Raw genomic sequence first — 21344 nt, 5'->3', positions numbered from 1 at the left:
ATCTCAGGACCAGACACTGACAAATTAATTTACCTGTCTGTTACAGGTATATGAATCAGCCACAAGCACCAATAATTTTGGGAGCTGCACCCAGAAGGGTTTTACCTTAATGCATAGAATGCATTATGGTATAAAACCTTCTGTCTTTAGAACCACTTTAGGACCAAACATGCTCAGCTTAATATTTTACTGATGAACTTTCAATGTTTCTCACTTCAAAATATTTGCAAAAAAGGAGATTTGGCTTCCATCACACTTCTCTTGATTAGAATGTAATAGTTAAATGTCAAATTAGGATTTCTTTTTTTTCTTTTTGTCATTAGAATTAGAATATTTGCCATTGTGTTTGTTTTTAGAAGAAAGGTTTATTTCAATTTTTTTTTTGTTTAATACAATCAGTAACCTACAGATGCATAATATTCTATCGTAATTCTGCACTCTCTTTTCAGTAACAGAATGATGACATTGAGGGTCTTCTATAATAAAGGTATGCCATGCACAATTATGTTAAGAAAAATGCATTGTCATTTCTATTATCTGTTAAAGAAGTAAAATGATTGCTATCTCAATTAAATGTCATCTATGCAGATGTACTTTGTTTAAACAATAAACTGACAGAAAAATGCTTTAGTTATAAAAAAGAATTGAAGGATAGAATGTTATGTCTACCTAATGCATAAATGAGAAATTAGATTTTCATTTTGTACAATAAAAATCAGAAAGTGGAGAAAAGTTTGTCTTTTATTTCATAGGTGGATTGATACTCCATTATACACATAGCAAAACACAGTGGATCTAATGATGGTCTAAATAACTGACAATTCAATTGCATGTATCTGTTACAACAGAGGTATCACTTCTTTGTACACATAGTGACGTGACAGTCATGGCTACCCTCACCTACAACAGGGGTATCAAACCCAATTTCATTGCGGGCCACATCACCATTATAGTTGTCCTTAAAGGGACAGTTGTATCTATAAGGCTATATAAATTTATGCAGAGCATTTTTTCCTCAGAGAATAAGTGCAGTAACTCAACCACGCCGCCCCCCCCCCCCCACGAACCATATCCAATGGTGTAGCCAAGTTGTATTAACAGTGGGAGGATCTTAAAAGGGGAAATAAATACCTGGAGTGCACTATGTGTAGAGTTCAGGGGTGCACTACGTGCCGAGTGCAGGGTTCAGGGGTCATTATGTAGAAAATGAAGTTTCAGGGGTGCCCTATGTACATAACACAGAGTTTAGGAGTGCACTATATACAGAGTTCAGAGTTCAAGGGTGTACAGAGTTCAGTGTTGAGAAGTGCACTACATACAGAGTGTAGGGTTTAGTGGTGTGCTATACACAGTGTGCAGGGTTCAGGGGGGCACTATGTACAGAGTGCAATGTTCAGGTATGTGCTGCATACAGAATGCAGAGTTCAGGGGTGAGCTACATACAGAGCGCAAATTTCAGGGGCGCGCTATGTACACAGTCCAGTGTTGGGAGAGCACTATATACAGAGTGAGGGTTTAAAGGTGAGCTATACACAGTGTGCAGAGTTCAGGGGTGCAATATGTACAGAGTGCAGTGTTGAGGAGTGTACTTCATACAGAGTGAGGGTTTAGAGGTGTGATATGCACAGTGCGCAGGGTTCAGGGGTGCACTTTTTACAGAGTGCACAGTTCAGGGGTGAGACACGTACAGAGTGCAGTGTTGAGGAGTGCACTACATACAGAGTGTAGGGTTTAGGGGTGTGCTTTGTGTAGGCTTTAGGGGTGTGCAGGGTTTAGCTCTCTTTCACAGGCTGTTCATATCTCATTTCTACACCTCCCTTCGGTTGCCAGGGCCACATGAAATGGTCTGGCGGGCCGTATTGTGTTTGACTCATGTGACCTACAACCTGTAACATCATTAACCACTTGCCTACAGGACACTTTCACCCCCTTCCTGCCGAGACCAATTTTCAGCTTTTAGTGCTGTCACAATTTGAATGACAACTGCGCGGTCATGCAACACTGTACCCAAACAAAATTGTTTGTATTTTTTTAAACAGATCAAGCTTTATTTTGGTTGTATTCAATCACCACTGGCACTGGGTTTTTATTATTTTTATTTTTTTTAACAAACAAAAAAAGACAAAACATTTTGAAAAAAAATGTTTTCTTTGTTTCTGTTTTATTTTCTATTTTGTAGTAATTTTTCTCCTTCACTGATGTGCACTGATGAGGCTGCACTGATGGGCACTAATGAGGCTGCACTGATGGACACTAATGAGGTGGCACTGATGGGCACTGATGAGGAGGCACTAATATTCAGAACTGATGGGTACTGGTTGGCAGAGATGATATGCCGATGGGAATTGCTAGGTGGCACTGATGGGCACTGATAGGTGGCACTGATGGGCACTAATAGTCTGGACTTATGGGCACAGGTAGGCAGCATGGATAGGTGACACTGATGGGCACTGATAGGTGACACTGATTGGAACTGATAGGCAGCACTGATGGGCACTAATATTTAGCACTGATGGACACTGAAAGGTGGAAATGATATTCAGCACTGGTGGGTACTGATAGGTGGCACTGATGGGCCCTGATAGGCGGCACTGATGGGCGGCACTGATAGATGGCACAGAGAAGTGGCACTGATGAGGAGGCATTTACAGACATCAGTGGTGGGCACTGAAAGGCAGGACTGATGGCAACTGACAGACATCACTGATGGGCACTGATTGGCAGCACTGGTGGGCAATGATTGGCACCACTGGTGGGCACTGTTGGGGCTACACTGATTATCAGGGCACTGATGATCAATGCCCTGATTGTCAGTGCAGATGTCCCTGCTGAGGAATGCCACTTACTAGCTCTCCTCACGTGCTCTCAGTGGCATTTCCTATTTACTCTGTGATCAGCTGGTCACAGCTGATCACATGGTAAAGAGCCTACGTCATGGACTCTCTACTGTGATTGGTAATGCACTGTATCTGAGCGACACAACGCACCACCAATCAACGCCCTGTGTGCCCCCGCAGGTGACGTCCTTTCAGAATGAAAATGCTCCCGCCGTCCATCATTTCAATGTACAACGGTTAGGAAGCAGTTAAAGGATACTCCAAAATGGATTTTGTTTTAAATTCTCCTCTGTACAAACAAGTTACCCCTTAAAATGGTAAACTTATGTCCTGCTTGATGCTGCGTAGATTAAAAAAAATAGTTTCACTGATGTTGGATACTAACGTCAGTGCTCATCTTCCAGCACTGTGACTGTCAGAACTGTTTTGTGAATGGATAAAGAGAGATCCTGTTTGCCAGCCCCTCCTCTCACCTCCTATTGCCTTGTCTATTCACATGATATCTTGCATTCTGTGAATGGACAAAGGGAGAGTAAAGGGAAAGTAGAGGGGGTGGCAAAAACCCATGCTTCAAGGTGGTCCCTCTGCATCATCACAGCCAAACCAGGGCTATGGATCCTGTATTGGCCTTGAATATGTCATGACAAAGTGGGAGAGACAGCACAAACTCCATAGTGTAGTAAGACTTTACTTACATTGTTAAAAATAATAGTAATATACTCACAAGGGTGATCATCGAGATCACATGTAGTCAAAGGGGGGGGGAGGGAGCACATGCTCGCTACATTAAGCCAAGTCCCACAGTCAGGATAAGTAGATGGATGGGATGTGGCTCACAGCGCCTGGACTGCTATGTGGCTGACATGCAGATGGAGATTGCACATGCTTCCTAGGTCCCGCTCAGCTTCATCACTCCAGATGAGTTGACAGTTGTGAATGAGTGATTTTCCCCTCGAGCACCCTGGGTCACAGGACTCATTTCAAGAAATCTTCCTCTTCCTCAGCCTTTGATGATGTTAGCACCTTAGACTGTTGAGCCTGGGGGAAAAAACACTTTGGGGACTGGTCTAGCCGTGTGCAAGGGCAGTGAATCGGGCAATTAAATCTTCTTTTCTATGTCCCCTAAACCTAAACAAGCAATTACCCTTCTCACTGCAAGGGATCCTTCTTAAGTTTCCCGGAGTTGGGCTTTAAAAAAGGGGTATAATGCAAGTGCAAACACAGAAAAGATTAAGTTATGTTTATATCCTTATGTTCAATTCCACTGTTACTGGGTTACTTATACAATGGGTTTTAAAGTAACATCCCAGTTAAACATTATTTTGCTTACTGAACCAACATTTCCTAGTAACTAATCCCTCTAGTTGTCTGTACCCATTATCCTTATCTTCTGATTGAATGTAAATATAAACCTACATTTCAGTGTATGCTTTGGGTCCAGAACTGGTTTTTCTCTAACCCTACTGCACCTATGACTACACAGATTGCATCAATGATAAATAACACAGCACTCAACCAAGTGACAAAAGGCTGCAGAAAAGCCCAAGAGATTTTTTATACATTTCCAAGCATTTTTGGTGGAGGTAAAATGTGTAAAAGTGAGGAAATCCCTGTTCATTAGTGTGGCCCTTTTTCAGCAGTGCATTAAAGCATGTTGAAAACGGTTTCTGCATGCTGACTGTATTCTGAAATTAATTTTAATTGAAATGAGGTCCTTAAAGTAAACATGGATTCTGCCAATGATGACCTCCTTCCAAAAATACCTTCCGTTTTTTGGCCTCAGCTCTTTATTTTTTGAGGCGTAGGTGGATAAAGTCAGTGCTGCTTTTCCGATGCACCTTGGAGGGGTGGAGATGGGGTTGTGGGGCCCCATCAGAAAGGCTGTACAGGGCCCCATGACTTCTAACAGCAGTATCAATGTATGCATTCCGATGTTCGCAAGCCCTGAAGATGCAGTTGTTCTTTAATATGTAAAGATGCATTAAAGATATTTTAGAATGGAAAACCTTTGGTTCTGTTCTTCATGATGTTATCCAATCACAAAGGTAGTAACTGTGCACTGTGTTAACAGCAAATGGTAGTCTATGATTAGAAAACGTAAATGACAGCTGAAGATTCCTGCTCCTATAGTGGTAACCCATAAAAATAAATGGCAAATTAATTAACCTGGCCATAATGCCAACCAATCTAACATGATAGTAAAGAACACTTTCGGTAAAATTTCATTAGTCTACAGATAGCTTTATAATTTACTGAAAGCGGTATGGTCGTTAATATGGACAGTCACTTTAACATAAGCAGTATTTCTAACATAGAAATGTCTTGTTTAGCAGTGTCACTGAAGAGCATTCTTACCTAAACAGCAGTGCTCCTACCCAAGCAGTCTCTCACACGTGGCAGATGTGTGGTTATTCATCCAAACAGGGCTACATGTGATTTTGTAACAAAATGATGTATATGATGTATGCAGTAAGGCCCCGTTCACACTGGGGCGATCCGACTTGGGGGGGCGACCTCCGAGGTCGCGGTGCGAGCAGCGCGCCGCGACCTCGGAGCGGCCGGCACGGACTTCATAACATTGAAGTCTATGACGGTCGCTCCGGGTCGCCCCAAAGAAGCTCCGGACCCTTTTTCTAAGTCGGAGCGACTTGTGTCGCTCCTATTAGAACGGGTCCACAGCTTCCCTATGGAAGGCGACCTACGGCGACCTGTGAGGCGACCAGGTCGCCTCACAGGTCGCCTTAGTGTGAACGGGGACTCAAGAGGGCTACTGTATAGGTGGGTATTGGTATTGGAGCACCTTGATTACATATCTGTGTTAGGATCATGGAAAATAATTGTATGTATGTCTAGACAAAAATGTTTTTACTCCCTTTTACCATTTTGAATGTTACATATTTAAATAAAACATATATCTATTTTTAGGAAAGACTTTTTACAAATTATGATTCTGAGTAGAACCTGATAAATCTCATTGTTTCATTTTTCTATATAAATAAGTGATACTTTTAACAGTTTCTCTAACGTGATCTCTATACCATAGCAGTTTCGATGAAAGGCAGTATTTTAAATATAAAAGTCAAAGAACATTGGATACTATAGAACATCATTTAAATATTGTCTATGCACATGATAAGATAGTTGAAGCATCAACGACTAAGACAGGTCATAGATTATGCAATTTTCTTTCCTTCCATTATGGACAGAAGGAAAGAAAATTGCTTGATTCCCCAATGAGTACTGTTGCTGGCTGTAGACGGTGACGCTAATCCTTCAGAAAAAACCTGACAGGCTGCTTATACACAAATCAATTCATAGATCAACTTGCGTACAACCCATAGTCCATATATGGATCGAAAATGTAGTCTGTCCCTGCTGAAGCAGTCGAATTTTGATCCATGCATAGCCAGCTTAAGTAAAAATGTACTCGTATTTTTCCAATTCAACCCTAATATGCAGAGACGCAACTTTAAAACTTTAAACATAAAAAGAACACATGTGGCCTTCACCAAATCTGAGAGAAATTAAACTGAGACTTCTTATATGGAGTCTGATTTATTAAAGAAACTCAAGCCTTTTTCAGAGTATTTATTATGCACACACCATGCATGGGGTGATGAGCACAATAGTGACAGCGTAACCCACAGAAAATGTATTAAGAAATGATTTGCCATGCAGCGCACACTTCACTGACTGAACATACTTCAGCTAAGTACATAGCTTCCCACTTGTCCTCATTTGGACTTCTCCCTCTTGGAACCAAATCCAGCTGCTCTTCTTTCCTCCTCCTTCCCTCCATTTAAATGTCTGGAGTTCCACTTCATTTCTTGCTGTTCTCTCTAACTGGCGGCATCAATATTGTGCCAACTCAATATTGAACCCTTAAGACTGGGATGACATTGTGCGTGTAAAGGAAGGTGTCCCAATACTTTTGACAATATAATTTATCTCTTAGCTATTTTGCATTTGGATTTCATGTGGGAATGATATAGCATGAAGTGCACATTGATCACATTATAGTGACCATGTAAAACCACTAAGAGTAAAAAAGCTATAGTGCATGCTTTATAGCAGGGATATGCAAATTGTGGCCCTCCAGATGTTGCAGAACTACATGTCCCATGAGGCATAGCAAGACTCTGACAGCCGCAAGCATGAAACCCAGAGGCAAAGGTGTGATGCGACTTGTAGTTTTGCAACAGCTGGAAGGCCACAGTTTGCGTATCCCTGCTTAATAGGTACAACAATGCACATGCACAACAGTCTTGACTGTGTCAGTGAAAAATACATTACATGATTTCATATCATTCTACTTTTGAATGCTTGTAGCAGTGATAAATACCTGTACATGTAGGAGGGTGTCTACTAAAGTGCTGCTATCTCACTGTACCTTATACTTGATGTTTTGTCTATAAGCTATTGTGTATTGTAATTGACTTGTAACTGTCTGTAATGGCTGGTGCACTCTGGTTAGGAGGGGTTTAAGTGTTTGCGGTAGCATACTCCCTGGTGTTCATATTACCATCCTATTGTTATGGCTTATAAATACCAAGGGAAGTCTGCTCAGAGAGAAAGATCAGTCCATCTGTGGGAAGTGTAAAGAGCACCTCTGCCATCACATGAAAGGACTTTCCTCTTCAGCCACCCCTTGAAACTCAGTTGGGGTTCCAGAAAATGGATATTTTTTTTCAAATTCTTTATTAACAGAACAATAAATACAAAGTGCGTAAGAACAAAATAAGTGTACATCCAAAGTAGGCAAGTTAGACACAATAAGACAGGACGTAAACTGACCGCAAAGGGCATCAAACCAATAAGTAAGTACTAGAGCTACAGAGAACTATCACAGTCCCTAAGTGTGGGCAGAGGCAGCTCGGGGGAACTGACCATATCAAAGGGTAATGGATAGCAGCAACTTCAAGTAACAGTAGAGGAGAATATGGAATAACTAAGCCAATACATTTAAAAACGCACATATCCAAATTAAATATTTTTCAGGTCTTTCCAGAGAGGGAACGAAGAGGGTGAAGGCGGGGAGGGACAAAGAGGACAGGATAAACTACCCACGGAGGAAAGGAAGGGGGAGAACCTCCTGGTGGTTGAGAAAGGCAGGGAGGGGGCCAGGAGGAAGGGGGGGAGGTAGGGCGAAGGTGGGGAGAGGCAGGAAAGGAAAAAAGGAGAGTGAAGTATTGAAGAGAAGAGGGGAAACAGGGTCATCCCGTGCGAGTGACCCCCTCGCCCAGCCACCTCGTCAATCAAGCAGGGGGGGTGCTGAGAGCCTGACCTTCGTCAGAGAGAATGAACTCATTCCAGCAGGCCCAGGTTTTAGAATACTGCTCCTTTCTTCCCTGTGCAGTGAGTACCAAGTCCTCCAAATCATTGATCCACTTCACTCTCCTGAGCCATAGGGAGGTGGTCGGAGAAAACAGATATTTAATATATCATTGGACTTAGCAACCAAAGGTATGGACCAGATAATGGGACAGGCTACCAGAGGCACCAGGGACAGCGGCACCAGCTTGTGTTATCTGTGGGGATTAAATATTCTGTAGAGTGAGAAGAAGTTCTGCAGTAACGATTCCCAATGATTAGGAATATTTGCTTGGGGGAACTACATTAAAAACATGTACTTGAATGCGTGGCTGAATTAACTCTTGCAGGTGATGTCGACGCTAATGGTACACAGAGAGACAAGTGTTGAATGGATAGCAGCCAGTTGGCTGAAGAGTGAATTACTTGGAGGAAGTGACAAATGTCCCCAGTAGCGAAGAGATCAATGTGCTTGGATTCCTTCCCTAGTAGTTTGTACCCCAACTTGAGTCTGAACAAAATGTCATGCAGTATGGAGCAAGTGTATGTCAATTGGGCCACTGAAGAGAGTTATGGTGTTTAGGCTGGTGAAGTTCGGTAGATGCCTTACATCAGGGCTCAAAATTTAAAGTCCTGAGCTACTAGCCAGGCCTTAAGGGTTACTCGCCACCAGTTGCCCCACCCAACTCCTACCCTGCCCCGCACCGAATTCCGCCCCTAAACATGCCCTCATAAATTATCTCATAAAATTACACTGTTAAATGTTTTTGCATTAATGCAGAAGTTAAAAAAATAAATATTAATAACAACGTTTTCAGTGCCCATCAGTGCAGCCTCATCAGTGACCATCAAGGGTCTGGAGGGTGGGGGTTGAAGAGCACTGGGGAGGGGCTTTAGGGGGGGCTGAAAAGCACTGGGGGGGCTGAAGAGCACTGGGGGGGGCTGAAGAGCACTGAGGGGCTGGAGGGGGGGCTGAAGAGCACTGGGGAGGGCTGGAAGGGGGGGGCTGAAGAGCACTGGGGAGGGCTGGAGGGGGGCTGAAGAGCACTGGGGGGGCTGGAGAGGGGGGGAGCTGAAGAGCACTGGGAGGGCTGGAGGGGGGGGAGCTGAAGAGCACTGGGAGGGCTGAAGGGGGGGGGCTGAAGAGCACTAAGGGGCTGGTGGGGGGGGCTATACAGCACTAGGGGGGCCAGCAAAAAAAAGAAGTTGGATAGGAGGGAGGGGAATGGGGCAGCTGCATATAGAGGAATTGATCTTTGCATATTCCCCTGCAAGCGCTGAATGCCTGCAGAGAGGAGAATCAGGCATCCAGCCCAGCGGCTGCAGGAGGAATATGGAAAGATCAATTCCTCTATATGCTGCCGCCCCACCGCTCATTCTATGCAGTCACACAGGGAGGCTGCTCAATCCTTGGGCACTCACCTTCTTCCAGCCCCCGGGAGCAGCGCAGAACAGACGGAGGGAGCAAGCTGCCTTAACGGGAAGAGATGATCGGCGCGAGTACCGGTGTAGCATGAAGATAACCCCCATTAGTATGCCACTGCTGGCCGGATAGTGTGAGAGCGCTGATTATCCAACTATAACAGCTTGTAATTGCCGGGCACTCGATGACACACACAGTCCCGGCTCCTAGCCCGCCTTCTTTGATAGACGTCACACGTCCTGGTTGGCCAGGTGTTCTGTCCATCAAAGAAGCCGGGCTAGGAGGCGGGACTGTGTGTGTCAGCGAGCGCCCGGCAATTACAATTAAAGCTGTTATAGTTGGATGATCCGCGCTCTGACATTATTCAGTCCGTCAGGTGGCCGGTATTCATCTCCTCTCGCTCCCGGAGCTCGCCCTACATCATTTACCACTCGCAAAATGCGAGCAGGCGAGTGAAAAATTTGAGGGCTGCCTTACATTGCCAGAGTTTAGAAATGCTACACAGGTTATTAATGGGGTGAAGTGAAGATTCTTGGCCTGAGATTCACAAAGAGAGAAGTTGGGAAAGAATGATGGAGACTGCTGCCTTAATGCCGCTTCATGCATTTCTAGACATTTCCTCTGTCAGTTGCCTAGAAATGCATCATGCATTTCTAGGCAATTCTTCCTTAGGGGGTGAAAGTACAGACATCATGGCCTTCCCCCTGAACCTGCTAACATATAGGGGTTGATTTACTAAATCGTAACAGTGCAAAATCTTGTGCAGTGCTGTATAGAAACCAATCAGGTTCCGGGTTTTTTGTCAAAGCTTAATTAAATAAGCTGAAGTTAGAAGCTGATTGGCTTCTCAGCTGATTTGCACTCTCAACTTTTAGTAAATTCACCCCATAGGCTTCCTTATTTCCTCTCACAGCACAACATATGAGATGCTCCTTTGTATGGTGCAAATGCCTGGAGATTCATGATTCTATACTGCAGGTTATGGTAACCCATAAAAATAAATGGAAAAACAATTATCCTGGCCATAATACCAACCTTCCTATCATGACGGTAAACAATATTTTCCATCCAATTTTTTTTTTGTTAGTCTACAGTAAACGTTATAACTCACTTGAAAACGGCATGGTAATTAATATGGGCAGTCACTTTAACATGGGCAGCATTTGTAACATTATGGGGACTGTAACGTATGCATTGAGTATGATAGAAAAGTTTGCAATAAGTAACAGAGTGATTCTTTTTGTTGGGTGCATGACGTTCAATATTCTCATGCGAACCTACAAGAGAAGCATGACAATCATCTTCATAGACATTTCTCCCTCCTCATTTGCATTTTCTTCTTTTATATCAGGCATATGACGAGGTTCATTAAAGTAAACCTTGCAGTAAAATGCAAAGTCTGCTTATTTGATCACAGCATACAAATAGTTGAAAAATGCGGCTGTAAGAAAAAAAAAAAAAAACACAAATAATTACCCTACCCCATCATCTGCCTATGACATCTAGGTGAGGGTGATGTCAGGCTCCTTCCATCCTGGGAACCTAGAACAATGTGGATTCAAAATCTCACAAGACAAGAACATTCTTCCCCTGAGTTGGAGTACCTTCTCCAGAGATTTGAGGTACTCACTGTTCCCCAGGAATACCACCAGAAGGACAATGAGGTCATACTGTGCAATGCAGAAGATGGAGGTTCACTTTTACCTTACATGCATATTTTTCAATTAATTTTTACAGTGGGGGATGGCAGATCTAATAAGAAAACGTAAGCAGCCCATAGCTGATTCAGTTTTCTTTCTTTCCACTGCTGGTGGAAGTAGAGAAAATCACATAATTCCCCTATCAACCCAGTCAGAGCACCTCCCACAGTGCTGATTGTACATTCACATTGCACAGTGCACATTCTGTTGATGGGGGAACACGGGAAGCCTTCCTGGCTGGCAGAACACAATTACTGCTAGCAGCTATAGTCGCTAGCAGTAATCACATGTACAAATTTTGACAGGCTGGTTGCACCAAATTCGATTGATGGATCGCCTTGGGTACAATCAGCCTGTCCATACATAGATCAAAATGTGGCCGGTCTCTGTTGAACTGGCCAAACTTTGATCCATGTATGGCCAGCTTTACTCCATTAATACATTCATGGGCAATAATCATAATCATTCCTATTGTTTGTTAAAAATAGAAAATCCAATTTCACTTTGTTGAAAGAAAGAAAGAAATACAGTATTGCTCCTTTGCTTAGTCAATTGCTTAACCACTTTACCGCTGCTCATTAGAGCTCTACTGCGGCAAAGTGGTTCGTTATCGTCTGGCGACGTAGACCTATGTCGCCAGACACTCCCCCTTCTCGGCGGCACGCGCGAGCCGCCGGAGGCTCGCTCCCGCTGTATTCAGTCACAGCGGGAGTCGGGCCAGGGGAGGAGCAGCGGCGATCGCAGCTGCTCTTCCCCGATCGTCGGGGAATCGAGTCTGGAGATCCGCCCGCTTGTGTAAACAAAGCGGGCGGATCTCCTAAGTGACAGGCAGGGTCAGATTGCAGGGTTCAGCATAGCTGAACCTGCAATCTGTCCTTGTGTCACATAGTCACCTCCCCCCACACATGTCAGTAAGCACCAGACATACATTAACCCCTCCCTCGCCAATAAAATTAACCCCTTCCCTGCCAGTGTAATTTTTACAGTAACAGTGCATATTTATAGCACTGATTACTGTAGTAATGTCACTGGTAACCCCAAAAGTGTCAAAAATGTCAGTCAAGGGTCCGATCTGTCTGCCGCAATGTCGCAGTCTCGCAAAAAAAAACCATTACGCATTAAAAAAAAACACCAAAAACGACAGAAATCTTTCCCTTAGTTAGTAAACGCAATAACTTTTGCGCAAACCAATCAAAATACGCTTATTGCGATTTTCTTTACCAAAAATATGTAACAGAAAACAAATTAGCCTAAAATGATAGAAAATTTTGATTTTTACATTTTTTGGGGGGGAATTCCATATAAAAAAATGTGAAAAATATTGTTATTTTTTCAAAATTGTCGCTTCTTTTTTGTTTATAGCGCAAAAAGTCAAAATCGCACAGGTGATCAAATACCACCAAAAGAAATCTCTGTTTGTGGGGAAAAAAAGGATGTAAATTTCGTTTGGGTACGGCATTGCATGACCGCGCAATTGTTAGTTAAAGTCGCACGGTGCCGAACCGCAAAAAGTGGCCCAGACGTAAGACAGCAAAATCCTCCGGTGGTAAAGTGGTTAATTGTGACCAAACCAAGCATAAGTAACATGAGAAACCAAGCAGCACAGGGAATCCATATAATATATGCATGCACTTTGCTGAGATGAGAAAGAGGGACACCATTTAGCACCAAGTATGTAGACAAATGACACAGCCCTGGCTTCCCGTAGCTATCCAAACTATGAGGGAATAAAACAGAACTCCAACCAAAAATTACAAGATAAAAAAGAATAGTCCATTAAAAGATAAAAAAAAACTTGTTGCAATATTCACTTTCAACCTGGAGCTTTCCCCTGCAGTACTTATTTCCATCACCAGATGTCCGGCATCATTCAACCTTCTGAGCCCAGTTTGTACTAAACCCATCTCTGCCGATGAGTGGACAGTGAAAAGAGAAGCAGCACAGTAATTAACTCATCTCTTTGTCTCTCCTCTTTTTTTTTATATCAGCATATTCCTTGTGCTGCTTCTTTCTCTCACACTGGAGCTTTGTTGTATAAGGACTGCAGGAGACTGAAACCAGATCATATTTGGGTACTTCTATTGCTTACATTTAAAAATGCATTTAAAGTATAACTATGGCCTCCCATTAAAAATAATGTATTGCAACATTGTATTTATAAGTGCATGTGCACTTTCAGTGATTTCATAGATCCCCTGCGAAATCCCATAAATACCTGTTGATGCTGCCAGTGAAATTGATCTGATGCAGCTTCCTGTGATGATGTGACAATGACACGGCACTGCTCCTGAATTTAGAGCAGAGTTGCCATTCTCACGTAGGCTGTGCATGAATTGTCACTGCTGATATACATGCTTGTAGCCTGTCAATCAGAAACTGGCCACACATAGTCCTGCCTGCTTTCTGAATTGACAGCACTGTCTCTGCTACTGAAAACCTCCCATTGTGAGCTACAGGACGTGTGAGGGGGAGCATTGAAGGCACAAATAAAGGAGTATTTGGTTTAATCAAGAAAGGACATTTTTTTTAACTTCTAAGGTTTGCACATCCCATAGTAACTGGATTTGATACTTTTTTTAGTCATACAGGAGGCTTTAGTTGGATTATTGATGTATTGTGATTAAAGACCTAATTCATTTGTTTACAGTATCTGCCTAGAATTAAAGTGTTACTGAACCCAGGAGCCTGCATTCACTATATCTGGTCCCCCCACAGTACACAGAACATGGAAATGCAATTATTTTAGTAAACTATCTTTTCTCATCAGCAGTATATAGCAGTCTTGTGACTTTTATCAGTGTCTGCTTAAGGCTAGTAGGGAGGGTTTTTATTCTCCTCTGACTGTCCTTTGAGACTGCATGACTCCTGACCCTCTGTCTGGACAGTGCTGATTGGCCCTATGCTGATCACATGCACCCTTAAAAAAAAAAAAAACTCTCTAGCAATACGTACCAAACTGAGCATGTGCAGTGTCCCCAAGGCTCTGTAATATCAGTAGATGGATTGGGGACTGTGGAAGAAGGGGATGATCAGAGGAGGCAGGATAGAACAGCCTTTTTACACAAGGCAGAGGATTAACCCCTTAGGTTCCACAGTGAGTATAACAAGCATGCTTTACTACATATAAAGACTGATTTTATGGTTGTGGGTTTAATAACTTTTATACTTGCTTTTCAAAGTAACAAAGGCAACAATGTTCACGTTGTATAGGCTTGATCAAAGCTTTCCTGTAATATAACACTTTTGGTAGATAAATTGTGCAACCTATAGAGGTCTATATATTAGACAAAAGGGGGAAAATTGAAAACATTAAGAGTGACAGAAGGATTAGGTTCTGAGGAGAGACAATCCCTTCAAAGGAGGGACAGTGATAATGTGTTGGTCACCACGCATACTGATGTAGGTTGAATGATAATCTATATAGACAGCAACAGAGCAGCTAGCAATGTTGGGCTATACGGACAGCAAAGTTTGTATAAAACCAGGAATCATCTTGATAAATAGGTAGAAAAAAATTCTGTTCCTTTCATGCGTACAGTTCATCATTTAGCAGCGATCCTGTAATCATTCTAAAGGAAAGGTTCAATAGACAGGTTAAGAGCTGTTCAATGCACGCATTACAAGTAAACGGAGTGTGCTATGTAATCTAACAATGCCAGCATTGCTATTTTTTAATAGATTGTTCCACAAATTTGAATCATAAGGAGAAGAACCAAGTGGGAATACTTCCTCTTAATCTGGGTGTTATTTTGGAATATTAAATCCTCTGTTTCCCTTAGAGCGTTCTGTTTTGAAGAGTAATGTTCCAAGTACAGAAATCAGCTACTGCATGTTGTTTGCTCATTTCTCATACCACAAATGTGTGTTGTGTGTTGCTTCTGTTGTTTTCTGTTCTGCTGCCAATAACATTTGGAAATCCAGTGTCCCTATAGATGGCAGTCTTTACACATCCACTGTGCTAAATGGAATTCTAGAGATTTTTCTTTCCTGTTGTGGTCAAAACATGTTTTCTTCTTTCTTTTTTTTTTTTTTTTTTTAGTAATTTGGTTTGATCCTAATCATATAGGGGTCTACTGAAGTGGAAAAAATGCTTTCTATTTTGCTCATGTTGCCCAATGTGCTCAATTTTTTTTTTTTTTTAATCTATTTTAAAGAATTTGAAAACACAGTGTAAAAACATGCTGAAAAGTAGATTGGTGGAAAAAAAAAAAAAATAAAAGAAAGAAATTATGATTAAACAAGTAAACAAAAAAAAAAAAAAAAAACGGGACAAATTTGCAGTCAGTTCCTGATTTAACTACACTCCTTTAAAAAAAAAAAAAAAATAGATTACACCAGGTGATGTCAATTATCTCTTAAAAATTCTGACAACAAGTAGCTAGGAAAATCTGTATACACTGGTAACATGTACAAAATAGCTTTTGATGGATATTTTCGTTTTTGAAAAAAATAAAAAAGACAAGCAAGATTGCCTGAAAGAGATTTGCCTAAAAGTGACCATTAGAAAACTTACTTTCTCTAAAGTAACTCTGTAAAAGTTATGGATGTATACTTACCCTTTAAGCAGTTAAACTCGAAATTAAATTAGTGGAGATTAGCATGTGTAAAAACTCTGCCGTAAAGCTGATCCCCAGCTGCTGCAGGAATCCTGCACATTCAGGGGTTAATAATTGACACCCTACACTGGAAGTCCTCCTGCCAGCTTCTACATCACTTCAGGATGCACAAGCCGGTGGGGGAAAAAGCGTGCACACCTGGAAGTAGAAGACCCACAGCAGCCAGGGATTGGCAAGGATTTATACCACATGGGCTGCCAGAAAGATAAACATTTGTCCTCTTTTTTTACTAGGTTGCTTTAATTGAAGAGGAGCTCCAGGCTCCCCCCTCCAAAAAAAAAAATGAAGTCATCAGTTACAAATACACTACAAATACTATAGCTGCTGACTTTTAATATAAGGACACAAACCTGTACAGGGATCCAGCGATGTCCTCACCTGAGCCGATTCTTCAATCAGCTTTGGGTGCAGGCACTGATGTTCTGCCGAAAAGTCCAACTTGCCAAGAATTCCAACCACTTCACTTCCATTGACTCTACACCAGGAAGACTTGCTAATTTCGTACACTTTGTGTTTTCACAGAACAGCGTCGGCCTATACACTCCAGTACACGCTATAATGAGTGGACATTGTTAGTCCGCCCGCTATTTGTCGCCACCTTTGATGTGGCCATGTTGTTGGTTAGTAGCGGGTGGACTAAAAATGTCCACTTATTATAGTGTGTACCGGAGTGTATACGCTGCCGCCAAGTGATTTAAAATCTCCAATTATTCCTGTTGTAGAGTCACCAGAAGTGGTGTGGTTGCACTTCTTGGCAAGTTGTTGTTTTCCGCAGAACACCGGCATAACAAGTAAAAGGAAGAGAAAGTAAAGCCTTGCGGCTTCACAGCTGATTGCCTACTGCGCATGTGAGAGTCCGGCTAAGCCTCGTGAATGGTCCTGTAGTATTCTGGGACCTGTGATGTGTCCCGGATGACAGCAGGGGCAGAAGGGGGGGCCTGACTTTCGAACTGAGCCGGAAGTGGGAGCGGGTACTTGCCAATATCAGGTAACCGCCCCCCCTCTGAAAAAAGTGGCAAATGTGGCAGGAGGGTGCCAACAGGTGGAGCTCCACTTTTAGGTTGGTAACTCTAAGAACAGCATCATTTTAAATTTTTTTTCGGATTCAAGATTTTTCATGAGATAAATAACACAATATCTTTTGTGGCCTTTTACACATAGGTCTGTATGCATAAATAAAGTATTCATGAGTTTTCACGTGTGAATAGAAGCATTCATTATTGTTACACATCCATTAATAATAGAGTAAGGACTTATTAAACCCAAAAGCAAATATTTATTATATTGTAGCTTACCAGTTCTTAGATGTGATGGCTACATTCGTTTTCTTTTGTTTTGGCTTTTTTCCTTTTTTTTTTTCTTTATTTTCACCTGGTGATCCTGCCAGCAAATCTGTTTTTCAACAGAACAAGCTCTCCTGCAGATGTAGCACTTAGAGAGTTGAAACAAAGCATTTGCCACTTATGGGGTGCTTATAATGGTCAGCTTTTATTTAATGTGAAACATTTTACCAAAAGGAAAAAAAAAAAAAAGTTTGCCCTAAGTGATAGTAAGGTGTGAGCTGGAGTTTGGCTTTGATTTGTTGGTATATTTAAATCCACTAGTTTATCTAACACTCCTCCCAGACTGACAATGCTGCTGTCCAAAGATGCCCCCTTTGCTCCTTCATCCAGAGTGGGGGTAGTCTAATACAGGGGGTGTGGTACTGGCCAGATAACTAGGTAAAAACAGAGGGAACTAACCCTAAAAAGAAAATGAATGCAGCCACTACATCTAATGATTGGTAAGCTGCAATATATTACATTTTTGGTTTTGGGTTTAATACTGCTTTAAACATTGACAGCCCAGTCCATGATTTTCAGGCTTTGGAAATCAGTTCATTAGTATCAAGCAATTCACTAACTACTACCGATGCTTTCCTATTACTCTTAGCATCCAACCTAATAACTTCTAATAGTAGCTTAGAGTGGTTAGATAAAAAAAAATAATGTTTGGATGATTGCTATTGCTATTATTATTCTTTTTGTACCACTTTTTTTAATAAGCAAACTGGTTTCATTAAGGGTAGCTCCACCTACACTCACAATTCGAAAGGCTATATCCACCCAAAAGTTCTATTTCAGTTTTTGATGGGTACCAGTGTGTTGAACCACCAGATTCTTACATCTCTCAGAGGTTTGCCCATAGTAATTTTTATACGTCCCTTACCATAACAAACGTGTTGCTTTTTTATCCTATAACATCTCTCTATTTGATAGTAAGTAGAATCCTTCGGAGAAGACACCATCCTTTGGCTGGACCATAGCAGTGGTTTGTAATGTCATGCCACTGGAGTTCCCAAGAGATATACGATTCAGAAGTGTTATTCAACTTGCCAGTATACATGCAAAACTAAAATACTAGTTTTGGGTGGAGGTTCCCCCTTATATACGAAACACAGTTTGGGGATACCTGACCCAACTTCAGGTTTTTCTGTAAACAGACCCGCTTTAAAAGAAAAAAAGAAAAATAATGAGCTGGACATTAAGAGCAGTGTAAAAAAAAAAACAAAAAAAACAGGCTTACTAGAAGGGTAAAACAGAATTGATCTAGATGTACTGCATTTGGAACATCGATATTTCTCTTAAGGATTCAATATTAATTATAATTAAAGGAATAACCACTACTAGGTTTGCATATACATTTAATTTTGTTAATACTTGAAATTATATACATTGATAGTGTATGGGCAATGTTTGTTGATTAGATAAGAAGTCATTTTCCAGCCCTTTAAACATAATTAAGCCAGACCAGTTAGTCAAATTAAGGGTTGCAAGAAGCGATTAATGCTTGCTTAGAAAGACTGACATGGTTGAGGAAGAGAGTGTGTATTGCAGGTTATCAATCATAAGCCATTCCTCCTGTTCTCCCTCTGGGGGGGGGTCTGCTGTGTATTATGTCCTTGTCTTTACTACCATTATATCTGACGCGAAAAAAAAAAAAAAAAACGTAGCCTCAGACAATTCCAGGCAATTTCAGGCTCCTTGTCATGTCCCCATAAGTCACTGTCTTGTGTTGGTTATGTGATCAGCAGGAGGTTAATTTAGTCTCTCTGTACATTTCCTTTTCCTCAACCAGCACAGTGCTTATTGACCAACCTCACGCAAGCAATATCAAAGTAGAAACACATAGTCATTTCTGAGTTTACATGTACAGAGGTGAAGAGAGGAGACAGGAGTCTTCTGTATGAGTATCTCAACCCATGTCTGCCAAGCTGCAACCTGGCATGTCTAGGTCAAATCACTATGCCCTAAATGAAGGAAGGTAATGTAGTGGCAAATAATGCACATCATGATTGCGTCTGGTCTTTTTTGTGCGCATAATCAATAAAAGCTAATTTATTCTCTTCCCTTTACACAAGTTAATAAGCTTATACTCCATGGCAATAGGTGATTAGATCAAGCTGACAGAAACGGTGCCTTCTCTAGCTTTACTCATTCCTAATTATAAGTCACTTAACCTGAATTTCTCACTTCTATCATTTCTTTCAGTGAACCCTTCACTAACACTTCTTTCTAGCGAACGCTTCATTTCTCCTTCCAAATATCACTCCTCTACACCTCACTGCCTCATAATAATTCTCCTCCTATCACTTAACTCTTTTGCTGCCACCCCCCTAGCTTACCAGCTCTATCAACTCTTCTTTAGATCACACAACCCCACCATGCCCACACTGGGTTCATGCCCACATGGTGTTCTTATCGTCTACTTTATTGACTTCTGGCTTCTCGTTCTTCAACTCTCCACATGCCAAATATTACTAACAACTGCTAATTACTTGGAGGGGTATGAGAAGGAAACAGTGAGGTTTAAAGTTGCCCAGAGTGCAAGGTACCAGCTGAAATGTTTTGAGGTGATGAAGGAGGGCAGGCATGCTGATGGCCAAGGGAGGGGGGGTCATCAATCTGCTTACCTGACAATGACATACATGACCAGAACGTTTCCAAAGAGCCCAACCACACAAATCATGGAGTAGAGAGCAGTGATGATGATTGCTATGATGATGGAGTTGGTGTCCTCAGGGGGAATGTCTCGTCCATTACATAGAAAGGACTGGTTCCCATCCAGTCTGGTCATGTTCCCCAAGACACCAAATGGACATCTCATGGCAGGCAGGGTGGCATTAACACCTAGAGCGCCTGTGGTGGTGTTGAGCTGACTGTCAGCAGGTGGCAAGGAGCTGTTCAAGGTAATGTCCATTTTGACAGTAGCAAGCGATACTTCAGAGGTAAGACAGGCTAGGATGTGACTGCTGTATGTATCCACAATCCCTTCAGTCTCTCTCACATCTTCCTCCTCCTCTTTTGCTACTTCCCCCTTCTCCTCTCCCCCTCCTCTTTACAGTCACAGAGAGAAACCTTTCAGCCTGCAAGTAACTAGGCAATGACAGAGAAGAGGAAACAAGCCTATGCTCTGGTTGCAGCTTTAAAGCTCAATAGTGTGTTCTCTATAGCTACGTTTAGTGTCCATGGCTTGACATGTCCACTAGCTGCTACCTAATGCATTCTATTTCAACTGATAATCACAAATCTTCCTGAGCATCTCTCATATGCTTTGCCATCCTGTATGTACAGGATCATGTTGGTAAGGCTAGTTGGCACTTTTATTATGCTCAGTGGCAAAAAAAAAAAAATCAATGATAACCTTGGACCAATGCAGTTCACCTAATATCATACAGTATCAGTGTTTTCTATGACCCTGACAGATGTGCACAATCTCCTGACTCTGATCATCTGAGCAACAGATATTAAATACCTCAATCCTCTAGTCATGTTAGTGTAACAGCTGCCAGGGTGGCAGTAAGCTTCCGATCAATAAACCTTGTGGAAGCCCATGTAATGCAGAGATAAGGTTGTCAGCTCTCCCTGCATACACAGCGTTTCATTTACCTTGGCTATCATGACTGGAGTAGAGAGCTGAAGGGGACTCAGGGAAACAAGCGTTCGTTCATTCCCACTGCACACATTATAAGCATCAAATGGAAAGCGTAGCTTTTCCGCACCGTTACTTCCCCACAGTACCACATTTCTCAATACTGAAAGAAATAGAACACTACTAGCTACTTTAATTGCAGGCTAATGAAAAAAAAATCTATAATTTAAATTTCACATTTGCAATGGAATAGGAATACAGAAAAAAAACAATTCTGAAATATTAAATACTTACACGTGTGTCCATTTATTGATGATTTTTAATGACTTCTGGACCCCCTTAACCACTTCCTGACCAGGGGGTATTTTGCGATTCGGCACTGCGTGACTTTAACGGACAATTGCGCGGTCGTGCGACGCTGCATCTAAACAAATTTGGCGTCCTTTTTTTCCCACAAACAGAGCTTTCTTTTGGTGGTATTTGATCACCTGTGCGATTTTTTGATCATGCGCTATAAACAAAAAAAGAGTGTAAATTTTGCAAAAAT

General features: G+C 41.9%; 1 protein-coding gene across 1 annotated transcript in view; it reads right to left on the bottom strand.

Moving 5' to 3' along the window:
* OPRM1 (opioid receptor mu 1) overlaps positions 1-20237 on the bottom strand; it is a 180890-nt gene extending 160653 nt beyond the window's left edge. Inside the window, exon 1 of the mRNA XM_082250013.1 lies at positions 19839-20237. Coding sequence (XP_082106139.1) covers positions 19839-20125 — 287 coding nt within the window. The 5' untranslated portion in view covers positions 20126-20237. The remainder of the gene's footprint in view (positions 1-19838) is intronic.
* Positions 20238-21344: the final 1107 nt, after the last annotated feature.

This window comes from Pelophylax lessonae (genome assembly GCF_965119305.1).
Source record: "Pelophylax lessonae genome assembly, chromosome: 3".
In the NCBI taxonomy this organism is placed as follows: Eukaryota; Metazoa; Chordata; class Amphibia; order Anura; family Ranidae; genus Pelophylax; species Pelophylax lessonae.
Note: the sequence above shows the minus strand (reverse complement) of the source record. Positions and strands in the feature narration are given on the sequence as shown.